This window comes from Vigna unguiculata, chromosome 9 (assembly GCF_004118075.2).
Source record: "Vigna unguiculata cultivar IT97K-499-35 chromosome 9, ASM411807v1, whole genome shotgun sequence".
NCBI classification, from domain to species: Eukaryota; Viridiplantae; Streptophyta; class Magnoliopsida; order Fabales; family Fabaceae; genus Vigna; species Vigna unguiculata.
The window spans coordinates 41,484,479-41,500,568 of NC_040287.1; the positions used below are offsets into that span (position 1 = coordinate 41,484,479).

At 30.4% G+C, this 16,090-nt stretch overlaps 5 protein-coding genes across 6 annotated transcripts; 4 read left to right on the forward strand and 1 right to left on the reverse strand.

The window, feature by feature from the left end:
- Positions 1-96: 96 nt before the first annotated feature.
- On the reverse strand, positions 97-2,197 carry LOC114196209 (CBS domain-containing protein CBSX3, mitochondrial). The gene is made up of 6 exons (XM_028086775.1): positions 2,061-2,197; positions 1,114-1,387; positions 949-1,027; positions 735-808; positions 585-645; positions 97-330 (listed from the first exon to the last, which is right to left on the reverse strand). The coding sequence occupies exons 2-6, from the start codon at positions 1,372-1,374 to the stop codon at positions 188-190; spliced, it is 618 nt and encodes a 205-aa protein (XP_027942576.1). The 5' UTR covers positions 1,375-1,387; positions 2,061-2,197; the 3' UTR covers positions 97-187.
- On the forward strand, positions 1,309-3,229 carry LOC114196210 (proline-rich receptor-like protein kinase PERK10). Its single transcript, XM_028086776.1, has 2 exons — positions 1,309-1,387; positions 2,061-3,229. The coding sequence occupies exon 2, from the start codon at positions 2,069-2,071 to the stop codon at positions 3,068-3,070; it is 1,002 nt and encodes a 333-aa protein (XP_027942577.1). The 5' UTR covers positions 1,309-1,387; positions 2,061-2,068; the 3' UTR covers positions 3,071-3,229.
- A 412-nt stretch (positions 3,230-3,641) lies between these two features.
- Positions 3,642-4,651, forward strand: LOC114162577. Of its 2 annotated transcripts, none has more exons than XM_028046509.1 (4): positions 3,642-3,787; positions 3,898-4,016; positions 4,136-4,282; positions 4,366-4,651. In XM_028046509.1, exons 1-4 carry the CDS (start codon positions 3,736-3,738, stop codon positions 4,396-4,398), a joined length of 351 nt encoding a protein of 116 aa, XP_027902310.1. In that variant the 5' UTR covers positions 3,642-3,735; the 3' UTR covers positions 4,399-4,651. The 2 variants fall into 2 exon arrangements, with proteins under 2 accessions (XP_027902310.1, XP_027902309.1); XM_028046508.1 differs by having other exon boundaries at positions 3,651-3,787; positions 4,136-4,263.
- Positions 4,652-7,636: 2,985 nt separating this feature from the next.
- Positions 7,637-8,653, forward strand: LOC114162578. The gene is made up of 4 exons (XM_028046510.1): positions 7,637-7,794; positions 7,907-8,025; positions 8,133-8,212; positions 8,326-8,653. Exons 1-4 carry the CDS (start codon positions 7,743-7,745, stop codon positions 8,459-8,461), a joined length of 387 nt encoding a protein of 128 aa, XP_027902311.1. The 5' UTR covers positions 7,637-7,742; the 3' UTR covers positions 8,462-8,653.
- Positions 8,654-13,571: 4,918 nt separating this feature from the next.
- LOC114195876 (isoflavone reductase-like protein) lies at positions 13,572-15,366 on the forward strand. The gene is made up of 5 exons (XM_028086303.1): positions 13,572-13,821; positions 13,924-14,058; positions 14,337-14,580; positions 14,684-14,887; positions 14,966-15,366. The coding sequence occupies exons 1-5, from the start codon at positions 13,645-13,647 to the stop codon at positions 15,130-15,132; spliced, it is 927 nt and encodes a 308-aa protein (XP_027942104.1). The 5' UTR covers positions 13,572-13,644; the 3' UTR covers positions 15,133-15,366.
- Positions 15,367-16,090: the final 724 nt, after the last annotated feature.

Sequence of the window (16,090 nt, forward strand, 5' to 3'; positions counted from 1 at the left end):
TTTTGAATTTTCTTTCTGTTTCTTCATTTCTTAAGTTTCCAAATCTGGAAATAACCAGGCGTTAATCTGGATTTGGTACAGTGATGTTCTACAAAGTGGTAAAGAAATCAAACTCCATTCATTATGAAATATAAAGGTGTATTACATTTTGATGCATGAATTTGGTATACATGGTTGAATTCTTCTGCTAATAGTATTCTCCTCTGATGTAGTCATTGAGTCGCTTCAATTCTCCACTTTGCTGCTCCATCACCGCTCGCACCACATCTACAATGGAAATCATACCAACTATTTTCCCATCTATAACTGGAACATGCCGAATGCGATTCTCTGCAAGCAAATATTTGTTAGGACGAGATAGCAGTTCTATTATCGAAGACATACAACATCAATGACACATAAGCCTAATCATCATATAAGATATTGACATCACTCTCAATCCAAAACCTTAAAACAATAAATATATGAATCTTTATTCTTATATAATGCTCTACTTTCTATTTTTTACTACCGTTGGATTCCTAAAAATATTTACCTTTTATCCCTTAATCTCTCTGACAAATATCAGAAGAAGGAACACTTACCTGTCATAATTTTCATTGCTTGAAGAATGTTGGTGCCAGAAGTCACAGTTATCAGGTTATTCTGTTCACGAGTACCCTCGTCATCATTCACAAGAAAAAATGCAAGAATATGATATCAAATGCATTGAAAATGAGAGAGCATAGAATAACCTCATCAGTCATTATTTGACCAACTTGTGTGTATAATGGAGATCTTCCTTGTGCAACTATTTTCTTCAAGCAGTCTTGTTGTTCATGCATGCATTCAACAAAACGGTTCAATTTAGCTCATAGTAACAAAAGTTCTAATTTTTGTTTGAAATGGTAATGAATTTTCTATACAAACAAAAGGGTATTAAAAGGTGTTGGAAGGAACATCATGTACCTCTTTCTGTGACAATCCCTGCTATGTGCTGCCCCTGTGGCTTTAGTACAACCAATGATCCAATGTTATTATCAGCCATCTGAATCCTTGTACAATGTTAGTGAAGAAGCATTCTTATGAAAGTAATTAGAGTGAATCTTTATTGAGCAAATTGAACTATCTTACGTTTTTCATTGCATTAATGACAGCATCATCGGTTCGACACCAAAGCCAGGAACCGATATTCTCTTCACCTTTTGTCATTAGAACCTCTGACACTGTTACATTCTCCAATCCCTTCTGTTGTGTGCGTGGAGAGGACGTAACACATCCAAAATTTGAACTTTTTTTGTTTAGGTTAGAGATTGCATTTCCTTGAAATTGTTGAAATATTGCGCCCCTAAGAGGATTTTGGCGAAGTCGCAGTATCCTACACACCCCCAGCATTTGTTGTTTACTTCTGTTCAATCAAAACAAAAGTTAGTTCTGGCTAATGTATACGGAGCTATTATCATCTCTGGTATTTCATATAACCACAACAGTTTCTTGTATCTTGCATTTTGAATTCTTTTCTTAAAGGAGAATACGAAGAAAGGAACTTTGTAGTTGCTTAAACGTGGAATTGCCAACCCCATTGGATCACGTTTTTCTCATTCTTTTGTCCAACTTTACAGACTCGTGGATGATTATTTTAAGCTTAGTTCCATATATTCCAGATCAAACTCAATGAAATCAATTTATTAACACGTTTATGATAATGGAAGCTTGAGAGGCCAAGAATATGCTTGGGATTTCTTTCGTGAGAGGCATACGTAAAGCACAAACTAAGATAAGAATGGTTTGCATGTGTTTGATTAAAACGTAAATCTCTGAGTTCAAGCAAAGCACAAATGAAGAAGTTTCCAAGGAAATCAGTAAGAAAAAGTTTGGGAATGAAAAGTGGGTTAGTCAAACCAAAATTCTAACAAAAGTCCTCCAATGCATCCAAGGTATAAATTCCTTGTTCAGTATATATACACAGCTAGAACAATCTTTCGATTCTAAGATCAGCCAAAATATAACAAGTTGTGTGTATTTCCGGTGAAAAGAAACGAAAAAACTCATTCTGTTCTTCCATCAGATATTAACCATACCAACATCCATGACAGGAAAAAACCAGCAATGTGGTTTTAGGATCCCTTGGATCACAGGTCCTTCCACTGAATCTCATTCTCCTCCAAAACGAAAATCAAAATCTCGACCACCGTTTCGTCCTCCTGGAATAGCCTCTACCCAATCACGGCCTCCTCCAAAAACTAAACCTCAACAAGTCTCGGATTCTCTTCCATCATCACACTCACCAGCACCTTCTGTCACCATTGATTCGCCACCATCAACTCCAACACCTTCGAACCCAAATGCGAAGGAATTTGAGTTGGATACTACTCCTACTCAGAATTTCAACGCCCCTTTGGAAATACCAACCGAACCCCACCACCCTAAATCCAACGCCAACCCCATAGAGAGAAAGATGATGTTTTCCACCTCGACTCCTAGCGCGAAAGACACGAAGCTCGTGGCATCAGCTTCAACATCAGCAAATCCAACGAGCAGGAACGTTTCAACTATATCATTATCCGACGAGGAAAATCCCGCCAAGGATGATGGTGATGATGATGACATTTCAGCTCTCAACCCGACACTGAACGTGGACGACAAAACGGTGAGTGTGGTAACTCTGGCCGGTGACAACAGAGGAGTGACAATGCACGTGGCGGGTTCTCACTCAACTAGGCCCAATCCCGAAGGGAAGAAGAGCACATCCACGGAGAAAGACGAAGCGGGTAAGACATACGTTAACAGTAACATTCAGAGCATCAACAATTCGATCATGTCCCATGGCACCATCACTGGAAGAGACCCTGGTGTTCGTGTTATTCTCCCTGATGTGAAAGAACCGTGCTTGGAAAAACCCAAGGCCGAAATGAGCATAAACCGGGTTGAGAGGGTCCCTTACAGGCCCGTGGTTCGAAGAAGATGTCTGAGGGGACTTTTTCTTGAACCGAGTGACTCCGAACCTGATAACCCTCACAAACCTCGCCGCCATGGTTGTAAGTTTAGATGTGGGGACAATTCAAATGATAAGGACTCTGCAATGGGATAAGAAAAAACAGAGTCTTGTTTACGTGGTACCGTTCCAAGATTTTTGTGTTGGAATTTCGTGTCTATAACACGCGTTATTTGTGCTGTGATTTTTAATTGTATATTTGTTTATTGGGGTAACTCGCAATGACCGTTCATTGAGCCGTTAACAATTTGTTTTTGTGTTAATTGTCAATAAAAATATTCAGCTCCAGTAAGAAAACACAATGAATGTGTCGTTTGATTGAAAAATCTTTCAAATTGTCAATAGATTATCCTGCCAAACTGCAGAAAGTGTGCTTTTAATCACTGGAAATTAAAAAGAGAAAAACATGTCCAAAGAAATTGATAATGAGGTATCTAAAGCCTGTGCTGAAAATCTAGGAGTGAAAAAACACTCGCCGCCTTTCAAAAGTCTGTGTGCTGCACGAAACTAAGACCTAGTATATTCATTTTTTATTTTTCATGTCCAAACTACAAGCGGTAATGTTTGTCCTTAGTAAGATCATACTCATCATTATCATTCTCACACTGTCTCATTTGTAGGCATTATCACAAATAAAAACTTGCCCAGAGATAACTACAAAACAGAGAAACAAGCTGGAGTTTCCTCATTATCAGCACTTATATATATAGATTATAGAGCTTCGTGTTTATTACAATAAAGAAAGAAATTCAGCAACAACAATGGGTTCTCTTATGGCAGGATGGAACTCTCCAACCTTAGATCCTGAATCAGGTACCGATAATTAATCAATACTATACTAATACCTACCAAGTTATGCACTTTAGCATTACCTTTTTGTGCCTTGTGATTTTTAAAGAGGCTTATATTTTCTACCATTGCAGCTTCAATTGAGAGGAATCGATCACTCACAAAAGAACAAATTGATGCTTACTGGAAAACAAAAGAGAAGACCGAGTCAGAACACATTCGGGCTATTTCTGAATTATCTGGAACTATTCAGGTTTGACTTTTAAATTCACCACTCCAATTTTCCCTTTTCTACACGTGTCACAAATTGAATGTAACAACAACAAAAAAACTACTAATATATTTCTTTGTTTACCAATGGATACTGCACAGACCCACAAATTCGATGATTCAGAGAATTCTGGTATGTCAAGTACCGTGGCCTTGAACCGCATAAAGAAGCCCTTGAACATGGATGTTGATGAGAAAAGTTTGAAGAAGTTTGTGAAGAAAAATTGCTGGTATATTATGTTACCTGTGGTAATTGCCCAATTGGTGAATTATAAGTTATATTAATTGTGTGGAAAGTAATACCATTTTTCAAATGGGTGGTGTGCGTGCAGGTGGACCAAGAGCAGCTCGGCATTTCTGAATGAACCGCCAGTGATTGAAGCTTCTTCCAACAACTATGCTTCACAGTTTCACGTAGCTAACGTGAGATCAACAAAATTTAAAACCGGAAATGAAATTAGTGCTTCATGATCTTGCTTCAGTTATGATGTACATATAGTTGGTGTCTACACATGTGTATCTGTTTTGTCACACTTATAATTTTCCATAAGAACTGTGTTTTGGTTTATCTGAAAGAGAATATTTAAATGGTTTCACTTTCTGGTTAAGTGTGTTTGAGAGTTTATTTGTGTACCTTTTCATCTTGCTTAAAATGATTAACTCCTTTATGATTTTCTTAACGGCTTGCTCACCAAACTTTTTGGAACACTAATATACAAGATCATTCGATAAAAGTATATTGATAAATATAATATTAAATAAAATCTGACTTAATAATTTTTAATATAATTTTATTATTTTTAAAAGACAAAAATACTTATAAATCTTATATATATATATATATATATATATATATTTAATATTTTATTTAATATTTACAAATAAAAATTTAAAAACTAATTAAATAATAAAATAATTATATTTTAATATTATTAAAAATTAAATATAATTAAATATAAAAAAAGTTAAATTAACAGAAAAATTAACAACAAATATAGTGTTAAACATTTAAAAATTAAAAAATAAAATAAAATAAGAAAGTATAAATTAACAGAAAAATCAATAACAAAAATTAGTTTTAAACATCTAAAAATGTTACAAAAAAAACAATTAAAGTGTCAATTTGAGATTTAATTGAATCTTTTTCCTTTTTAATAGAAACCTTAAAAATTTTAAAGTTCTTGTTTTGTAAGAGTATATTATTGTTTAAAAATTTAAAAATTTAAAAGAGTATTTTTGTCTTTATAAAATTTATTATGTGTATTTATACTATTTTAATTACTGTATTTAATTATTTCATCTTTCAATGTAAAAATGATGATACCAAAACATATTTATTATTCATTAATCAGAATAATGGTTAGCATCTTCTTTCGTAAATTTAATGTGAAAAATTGATTAAAACCTTTTTCTACTTTGAAAATAATGTTTTTATTAAAATAATAACACTTATAGTAATTGTTTTATTTAAATCTACATTTATATTAAAATGTGTAAATATAATCATAGATAAATGTATGAATATATTTCATTTTTTGTATTAAACAACATTCACACAAAACTTAAATTATTTATATTTTTATATGATAAGTTATGAAAGTATAACTTTTTATATATGTTAAAATATAATAATTAAATTCTTTAATTTGCTTGCTTATAAAAATATGTTTAAATTGTATTATCAAAATTTAGCTTTAATCCTTGCAAATTTATTTTAGTTGACTTTTTGTTAACGTGTCAAATAAATAAGAGATTGAATGACACTTTATTTAAAATAGAAAGAAAATAGGATCTATTTAAAAGATAAATTGAGTTTGAAGGTCATTAAAAAAATATGGGTAAAATATGTTTTGGTCCCTCAAGTTTCAGCGAAATTTGGAATTAGTCCCTCATTAAAACTTTTGATCAATTTAGTCCTTCATCTTTCAAAATACGTGAATTTAGTCATTTTAACCAAATTTAGATTATAAAGAAAGAAAGACACTTTTAATATTTTGATTTAAATATTATTTTAGTCCCTCTTTTAGTTCATTTTTATTTAATTTGTTTTTTTTTTCGTTTAATTTGGTTATTGATTTATTAAATTATATTCAATTTCGTTTTTTTATTGTGCCGTTTAGATAGATAATGTTAGAGTGTACATCTTGGCACGATTTACATGATGTAACATGGTTTATCTCATGACTGGTTATGTTTTATTTAAATAAGTTTATATTTTAGTCAAATTTATTCAATTCAATTCCTATTTGAATTAAATTTAGGGTTAAATATGTTTTTGGTCCCTCAAGTTTCAGCAAAATTTGGAATTAGTCCCTGATCAAAACTTTTGACCAATTTAGTCATTCATCTTTCAAAATGCGTGAATTTAGTCCTTTTAATCAACTTTTGTTTAAGTTTATCTGACGTTTCAAGCACATTTCATGATAGTATTTAAATTATTTACACTATTTGACACATTTTTGCTTCAATGTTAACTTAAATACTATCATGAAATGTGCTTGAAATGTTAGATAAACTTAACAAAAATTTTGTTAAAAGGACTAAATTCACGCATTTTGAAAGATGAAGGACTAAATTGATATAAAGTTTTGATGAGGGACTAATTCCAAAATTCACTGAAACTTGAGGGACCAAAAACATAATTAACCCAAAAAACATTATACAAGATAAATGTAATTTTTAATTTTTTTTATAGAATTTTAAAACAATTTTTTGAAAAAAAAAAGTTAATAAATTTGTCATACCTTTTTCATATAAAAAAAAATCGGTATACTTATTTATCTGAAAAAAAAAATCATTTTAAAAGACCAAGAGTTAAACATGTTTTTTTGTTGAGATGAGTCTTTTTCAAATTTTTTATCTAATTTAATTATAATTTTAGAATGTACAAATTTAATTTTTTTAATCAAATAAATTTAATAAAATTTGAAATATATATATATATATATATATATATATATATTTATTTATTTGTAAGATCGAAGAAATAAATATTGTCAAAGCGACTAATTACATATAAAACTAGAAAAAAAAAAGTTTTAATTATTAAAATTTGTGAAAACAATTTTTTTTAATATTAAAATTTTCAGGATTCACGTATTTATCTAGTAAGAAATATAAATAAATACAATAAAATTAAGATTATTTTTTTCGATTTAAAGATAAAAAATATTTTTTTTTAAAGATAAGTGAATTACAGGTTGAGTTAAGTGAACATAACCCAAAATCCACATAATTTATGATTTAAGTGAGCCCAACTCCTTTGCTGATAATAAAAGTTAATAATTTTTCAATCGAATAACTTGAACCATGGTGAGGTAAATTAACTCAGAATATCTAACTACAGAAATCAGAAGCAACTAATATTTTGAAAAACAAAAAACTGCGGCGGCTTTGTTTTGTATAGTCTGTGTGCTGTCCGAAACTAGTGTGAATATTTTAATTTACGTTAAAATTATAAGCGTGTGTGATTTTTGTGTTCATACGGAAGAAGCTGGTTTTCATAATCGTTATCACTTAACCAACACTCTTGGATGACACATTGGCAATAGTCATCACAAATAAAAAACCTGGCAATAGATAAGATAAACAAGTAGGAGCTTTGTCACTTACACTAAACCACCACTTATATATATATAACATACCTTATACAACTTTCTTCATATCCATTTCGAAACTTAAGATTTTGTTAAGAAATTCAGCTACAACAATGGGTTCTCTTATGGCAGGATGGGACTCTCCAACCTTGGATCCTCAATCAGGTACTAAGAATAAGTACTATATATAGATACATCCTAGTACTATGTTATGCACGTGAGATGATGATTAAAGCACGTGCTTGCTAACTAGGGTTCTTATTTTTAACTGTTTCAGCATTAATAGAGAGGAATCGATCGCTCACCAAAGAAGAAATTAATGCTTTCTGGACAGCGAAGAAGGAGACAGAGTTAGAACACCTCAAAGCTATTTCCAAATTATCTCAGACTATTCAGGTTTCACTTCTAAATTAACATTCATTTTTATAAATGTCAGAGATTTAAATATATATAAAAAAAAAAGAGCTTAATTTAGTTTGATGTTTGTAATGAATAATGGACAGGCCCACGCATTCAACGATTCAGATCATCCTCAGAATGTTGACAAAAACAGTTTGGAGCAGCTTATGAACAAAAGTTGCTGGTAAATTAAATTGCATCTTAGAAAAGAATTACATTAACAGGTTGAATGAAATTAAAGAAGTATCTTAAATTAGTATTATATGGATCCCTTTAATTTAGATTATGTGAGTGCAGGTGGACTAAGAGCAGGTGGGCATTTCTAAATGAACCACCATTGATGGAAGGTTCTTCCAACAACTATGTTTCACAGTTTGATGTGGCTAAGTTGGGATCATCGAAAACTAATACCACAAATGGAGTTAGAGCGTGACATGGATATTTGTTAATTGTTAATGTTAATTACCTGTGTATTGAATATGAGTAATGCCGTCTGTTTTGTCGTAAGAATTGTATATATATGGTTTGTTTGAAAAACAATTTCGTTTTACTTTGTGGTTAAGGAAAAACTGGCTTCTTTCTTTGGTGCCGGATATATACCATACGGGAATAATATATTCTCATATATCGGACTCAACTAGTTATTATAATATTTACTCAACTAATATAACTAATATTGTTATAATAAAACTCAAATAATATAAAGAATTGCATGCAATTTCAATAATTTTATAATGTATTATGTAATAAATTAATTATATCTTCGTATAGTTTCAATTTTCTTATGATAGTACTGTTTATAATAATAATTATTATTATAAAATTAACAAATATCACTAATAATAATAATATTTTTGTTATTTATGATATTATTAATATTAACTTTATTATTATAATGGTACTTAATTCAATGTAACTAATATTTAAAATGTAATATGTTGATTTATTCTACAAAATGTCTTAGTCGGGTACTTCACAAAATTAGATGTCGAAATCCGATGATATTACAAATCAGATTTGGAGATCCGTTGACCGGTGAATTTTTTCCATTCCGTCGGAAAGCCAATAAACCCATTAAAAAACCAACATAACACAAGAATAAAACCATATACAACCGATATAACACAACAACACAACATACTTGGATACCTAGAAATAAAAAAATAAAAAATAAAAAACTCAATGAAATACAGGAGTGAAAAAAGCTCAGTAATTATATTAATTACCGTCACCTACTTTACTAATAATCACTAAATAAGGACATTATGGTAATCGATGCAAAGTGTTGGCATCCAGAAAAAAAAAAGGTTGGAGGTACAGGGAAAATATCTCATTATGTTCATACAAATCCAAATCAGCAAATAAATGGTCCAATAAACCTGCAGATTTGGTAATACAGGCCCAATATTATGTAGTCAACACAATACCTTAGTCTAAATTGGATCTGGGTAACTTCTTCGTGCATCTCCCTTTTTTCTTTTTGCACCACCATAAAATTTTTATTCCCCATTTTACCTCTGTACTAGCGAGATCTCTGCACCTTCATCTTCTTCTCTAATAAAAATTTGTGCAGAAATGAATGTAGAGAAAAAATGAAAGATATTGGAGATGCAACAGTGTGAGTACGAATCTGATTGAAAAATAAAATGAAGATAAAGTGCAGCAGTGTGGATGCGAGAAGGAGATTGGAAAAAATAAAGATAGAGGTGCAGGGTAAAACGAGGAAAAAAAGGAGGTACAGGAAAAAAAGCTCTATATCTACTTCACTAAATAAATCTTAACAAAACACAATCCTTAGGAATTTGGTAATTAAAGTAAGCACATTAATGTTAACAATAGGGTTTTCATTAACTGGATTAGATGCACTCAAAATAAAAATTGCATTTACTCTATTTTTTTTTTAATTTATCATCTAATTGGTTTGCCAATTTTTAATGTGTCTGTTTTCAGATGATATGTTTTTAAATTTTTTTGTCTTAATTTAGTTTTGTAGAAAAAACAACAAAAAAAAAAAGAGAAAGTATAACTAAAATATGGTGGTAATGTTAGTGGTCATTTATTCCCAAAACTATCTATAAAAAATGAGAGAGAATACCTTCAACCTTGTCAACAAAAAATGAAAAAATAAAATCAATCTGAATAAATGTCAATACTTATTATAGATATAAGGATAGAAATTGAAATAAATAATTCTTGTGATCCCGAATGGAATCAATAAATAAGAATTTTGTGTAGTAAAAAGTTTGTATCCATAGAACATTCGAGGTAAGATAGATAATAAATAAATAGGAGTTAATATCATTCCAGTTGCAGTTACAAAAGTTATGAGTATTTTTGTGATGAGAAGATATTTTTGATTGGTAATTATTCCTAATAATACTATAAATTTTGCAACAAAACTGTTCATGTCCGATAATACAAAAGAAGCCATCGATAAGGTAGTGGGTAATGACAGCGGTGAAGAATGATGAAATAAAAAATGATACTAAATTGAATAAATTTAATTAAAATAGAAATTAAATTGAACAAATTTGACTAAAATAAAACTTATTTAAATAAAACATAACCAATCATAAGATAAACCATGTTACATAATGTAAACAATACCAACATGTATACTTTAACATTATTTATTTAAACGATACATGAAAAAAAACAAATATAACTTAATAAATCAATAACCAAATTAAATGAAAAAAAAATGAACTAAAACAGGGACTAAAATAATATTTAAATCAAAATATTAGAAGTGTCTTTCTTTCTTTATAATCTAAATATATTTATTTCACATATTTTTTTAAATTGTTTTTTCCTTTGATTTCCCCTTTGCTTCCTCTTTCTCTTTATCCTTGTGGCAAAGATGATAAAAGATTTGATATATCATGGCCAGTTATGTTGTGTCACATTCTGATCCTTAACAAAACACATTTTCCTTTGATTCTCAAAACTGTCCACATACATTGAATCTAAGAAACCCTGTTGTCCTTCTAGAAGATAGTGGACCATCCAATCCAAGAAACAAACTCCAATTGGAAGTTGAAACGAAAGTTAACCACTAAAAATTAAATATTTTCAAAACTTGGTTGTTTAGACTTTTAAAACTTTTTTTATTCAAATTAAAAACCATTATTATCTTCATTCTATTTTTTACAATCCTCATTCTTTATCATCCATTTGCACTAACAACAAACCATTATTTTCTTCTTCAACTACTGTCATTTATCTTGAAAATTCCTTAAATTAACAAGTGCATATAAATAATTTATGTGATTTGTTTGCTTTAATTACTATTTAAGATAGAAAATATCATATTTTTCTTTAAATTATTGGTGGTTTATTCAGATGAAAATTTAAAAAAAAAATGAAGTAGTTCTTTAAATTATTACCAAAAGAAAACTGGTACTGACAAGTATAAATTAAATCAAATGACTTTATAACATGAATTGAAGTGAATCATTTGGTAAAACGGGCTGTCTCAAACAATTTAAAAACCTTATAAAAATAATCTATTTAGTTCGATTCTATATTTTATATTCATGTGTAATTCATTTCAAAGACTAAATTGTTTACGAAAACCTTTGGGTATGATTTTTGTATATCTCTAATTTTAAACCCTTTGTTTTACAAAGATTTTGGAAGGTTGAGAATTAGAAAATATGAAAAATTCAATTAAGATATATTAACTTTTGGTTTAAAATAGACATCGTTAGAATTATTTTCAAATTATCCTGTAATATTTTAACCACTTCAGTTCTCTTACCAAGTCCGACACCCTATTAAATTTCTTTGAATTAAATATTAAAAAAAATTATTAAATTTTGATAACTTTTTTTTATAATTTTAAATATTATTTTTTAAATAATTTTCAATTTTTCATTTCCCATATTTAATATTCTAAAATCATTTAAAAAATAATATTTCATATTATATTATAAAATATAATTATTAAAATTTAATAATTAAAATATCATTATCCATATATAAAAAATTTATAGTCAATGAAGGCTTGGAATAACCCTCTTCTGCAAGTTGTCAAATATTGTCTACTCTGCCTGGTAGGTTGCTGTGTAGCATTTACACGTTATTTTTGTTCTTGTTCTTTTATACGAGTTTAAACTTGCAGTTTTGAGCACTGATTTTGAAGATACTGTTTGTCACGGTTTTGTCTTTTGTGTTAACAAACGCTCGAGAGAATCAAAGAAAAAATAAGTATTGATCTAATAATAATATTAACATTTTGATTATAGGTTTATGATAGAATTGTTGTCGGTTATTATGTATTTTAAAATGTTTTGAAATGTAAAACTTCATTATTGTTAAACAAATAGAAAAATAAATTAATATTTAAACCATAGCTCAATTTTTAAGACGAGACTATTGGGTAGGACACAAAAACAAAAATTCATTATTATAAAAGTATATACTTTTTTTTCCTGCATTATAGTGTATATATTATATTATATTCGGAAGGTGTTAAGACCGAAAGTGGTTAGGACTATTGAAATGGGTAGTGGCATTCCACCAACCGCAAGTGAGGACCAAAACCCACCAACTCCTTCTGCTTTGAAATCAAGATTTCATGGATGATCACCAACTGGTTTATGAAAACCAAAACTAGTTTAATCATCATTAGATCAATGAAAAAGATACTCTAACACTTTCTTTCCACGAGGAGGAAAATGGATATGAACATGAGAAAACAAGAGATTTTCCCCCAATTGTTATTAATATGGGAGACAGATATAGCAATACTTCTAGATGTCAAGAAATTTATAAACCATTTTTATATTAAATTACTCGCTATAGTAATTTTTTTCTCAATGAGAAGACTTTTTTTTTTATTAAATTTTATCATTTTTTTATTCTTAATGCAATTAAATAAGAAAACTTTTATATGTATATTTTCTTTATACTCTTCCGATGCTGAACAAAAATATAATACTTTTATTAATCTAATTGATTTATTATAAAAAGTATTATTCTATTGATTTGTTGAAAGATTGTTTTGTAAGAAAATGGAATGTTCGAGAATCATAACCCTTGAATAATATTTTTCTCATCTTCTGTCCAATTATCTTGCTACCTTCATTTAGAAATAAGAAAATAATGCATAATCTTAAGTCCCATTGACTTGTAATGTACTATGAATAAATGTAGAAAAGACTGGTATAATCTAAAACGAATTTGACATCCTACTTCACTCCATGTGCAGCGTGTTTGAACAGTTTTTCTCCCCAATTTCAGATTTTTAACCAGTAATTATATTTAACTGTTTTGAAAGAAAAAAAACAAAAAATAACTATGATTAAAATCAAAATATTTATTTCACAGGGACCAGGTTGTCTTTTTTTTCTTGCAAAAATATTTATTTTATGAACTGAAAAATCATAATTTATATTTAATTATGAAAATACTTGACTTTTCATAGATAGGTGCAAAGCAGTGGAAAAAGCGATTTTTTGAAGTATGACTTGTATTTGGAAAGAGAAGGGTAACAAGGTAATTTGATGGGTATTGGTTTGCTATTAAACAAAGGGTGAGCGAGCATAAGACCAAGACAAGCTGCAAAGCAAAGTAGAAAAGTAAAGGTGTAGAGTGAGAGTTAGAAGTGGTTTAATGGCTGAGAAAAGCAAGATTCTGATCATCGGAGGCACCGGCTACATCGGTAAACATGTTGTGGAAGCAAGCGCAAAGGCTGGCCATCCAACTTTTGCTCTGGTGAGGGAATCAACCGTCTCCGACAAGGCTGAACTCATCAACCATTTTAAGGATTTGGGTGTTAATCTGGTCCATGTAAGATTTCATCTCTCATTCTCCATTTAACTCCGGTGGATGCAGATGTAGAGTGAGTATCTTATTTGATTAATTAACCACCGTTTGATATGACAATGGCAGGGGGATCTGTATGATCATGAAAACTTGGTGAAAGCCATAAAGCAGGTAGATGTGGTCATATCCACCGTGGGTCACCAGCAACTTGCCGATCAGGTCAAGATCATCGCTGCCATTAAGAAGGCCGGCAACGTTAAGGTTTTTTTTTTTTCTCCTCACTCCAATCCTCTACGTCCGGTTTGTTTATCTGGACTTTGATTCGAATATACGTTCTTGTAGAATTTCATCCTTAGCATCTGAATCTCTGATGTTATAATTAATAAACGCCGATTAGGAAAATAAAACCACAGCAGCAAAATACCTCGCTAATATGTTGAACAAAAATAGAAGGAATTATTGGTGGATAATCTGTGATCGTGTAGAGTGGTTTTGAAGGTTGATTTTTGTTTACCAAGTTATGGTTTTTGAATTGGCAGAGGTTTTTCCCTTCTGAATTTGGGGTGGACGTGGATCGTGTGCATGCAGTGGAACCAGCAAAATCTGCTTTCGCAACCAAAGCCCAAATTCGGCGTAGCATTGAAGCAGAAGGAATCCCCTATACGTACGTTGCCACCAACTACTTCGCCGGCTACTTTCTGCCAACGTTAGCTCAACCAGGAGTCTTCGCTCCACCTCCACCTAAAGACAAAGTCATTATCCTCGGCGATGGAAATCCTAAAGGTAACTTATGTAAACAAATTATAGTATCATCATCAGCACATATCGAATGTCATTAGTTGTTAATTTGTTAATTGACTTGTATGTTTTTCTTGAACACTCTCAGCAATTTTCAACAAGGAAGAGGACATCGGAACCTACACCATCAGAGCCGTGGATGACCCCAGGACATTGAACAAGATTCTCTACCTCAGGCCCCCTCAGAACATTTACTCGTTCAACGAGCTTGTGGCCTTGTGGGAGAAGAAGATTGGGAAGACCGTCGAAAAGATTTATGTGCCAGAGGAGAAGCTTCTCAAGGACATTGAAGGTTTGTTAAATATAAATGCACAAAAATTTGAATCTTGATCTGTGGTTTTCATATATTGATATTCCCTTTTTGTTGCAGAGTCTCCTATTCCAATCAATGTGATATTATCAATCAACCACTCTGCATTTGTGAAGGGTGACCACACCAACTTTGAGATTGAACCCTCTTTTGGGGTTGAGGCTTCTGAGTTGTACCCCGATGTCAAGTACACCACCGTGGAAGAATTCCTTAGCCAGTTCGCTTGAGAATTAAAACAAGAAAGATGCACTTAGTTGTTGATTTGGAGTTTTACCTCTGGCCTCTGCTATTTGTTGCTGCTATTTTGCTTTGTAAACCTGTTGATGATGTATTATCCCCAAATCTAAAAAGAGGGAGAAGAGTGGAAGATTGTGTTTTATGTCAAATGCTTTTCATACTTTTTAATAACTACTACTTCAGTAGCTCAAAAATAATAAATACTTACGAGATGCATGCGCTAACTACTGTCTTTCTGCCTCTGCTTTTGCTCTTTCTGGTGGCTAACAGTAACAGTATAATAGTGCATAACTAATATAGATAAGTGAAAACTCTCGTGTTAAGATTATAAATATCGTTATTAAGAGAAAGAAAAATTTCAATCTCTCTCTTGATATGAGGATTTTTCTTTTTTTTACTCTTTTTGTAATAGAAATATCTCTCCTGCAAAATAGAAGAAACATTTTTGAGAATTTTCAGATATTATCTCAAGGATGGAATGTTAAAACTAATCAAATGCCTTGCTGTTTAAGGTCAAGTATTGACTCTATTTTTGTAACAAAAGTAATTTTATTATTCCACACAATCACAATGTCTTGCTTTAAACCTATTTTTGTGAACTTTCGTATATCACTTTATTTCGTTGATAGCATTTCTTGCAGGTTATTATAAGGGAGCAGGATAACATGTAAAAACTGAAAGTGGTGTCTGTTAAACATAAATTTTAATTTATTTTTGTAAAGCAAAAGCTGTATTTTTTGAAACACGATTTATTTTTCTTTTTTCCCAATAGACCTATGAGGAGCAGCAATAGTTTCATTTTTTTAAATTAATTTGAATAATTATAAATCCTTTTATAATATTCTCTTAGTAATCCTCTTATTTTTTATTTTGTATTATGATAAGCATTAAAATTAGAAATATACATAAAAAGATATTAGTATTACTGTACTTATCGTTGAATTTAAT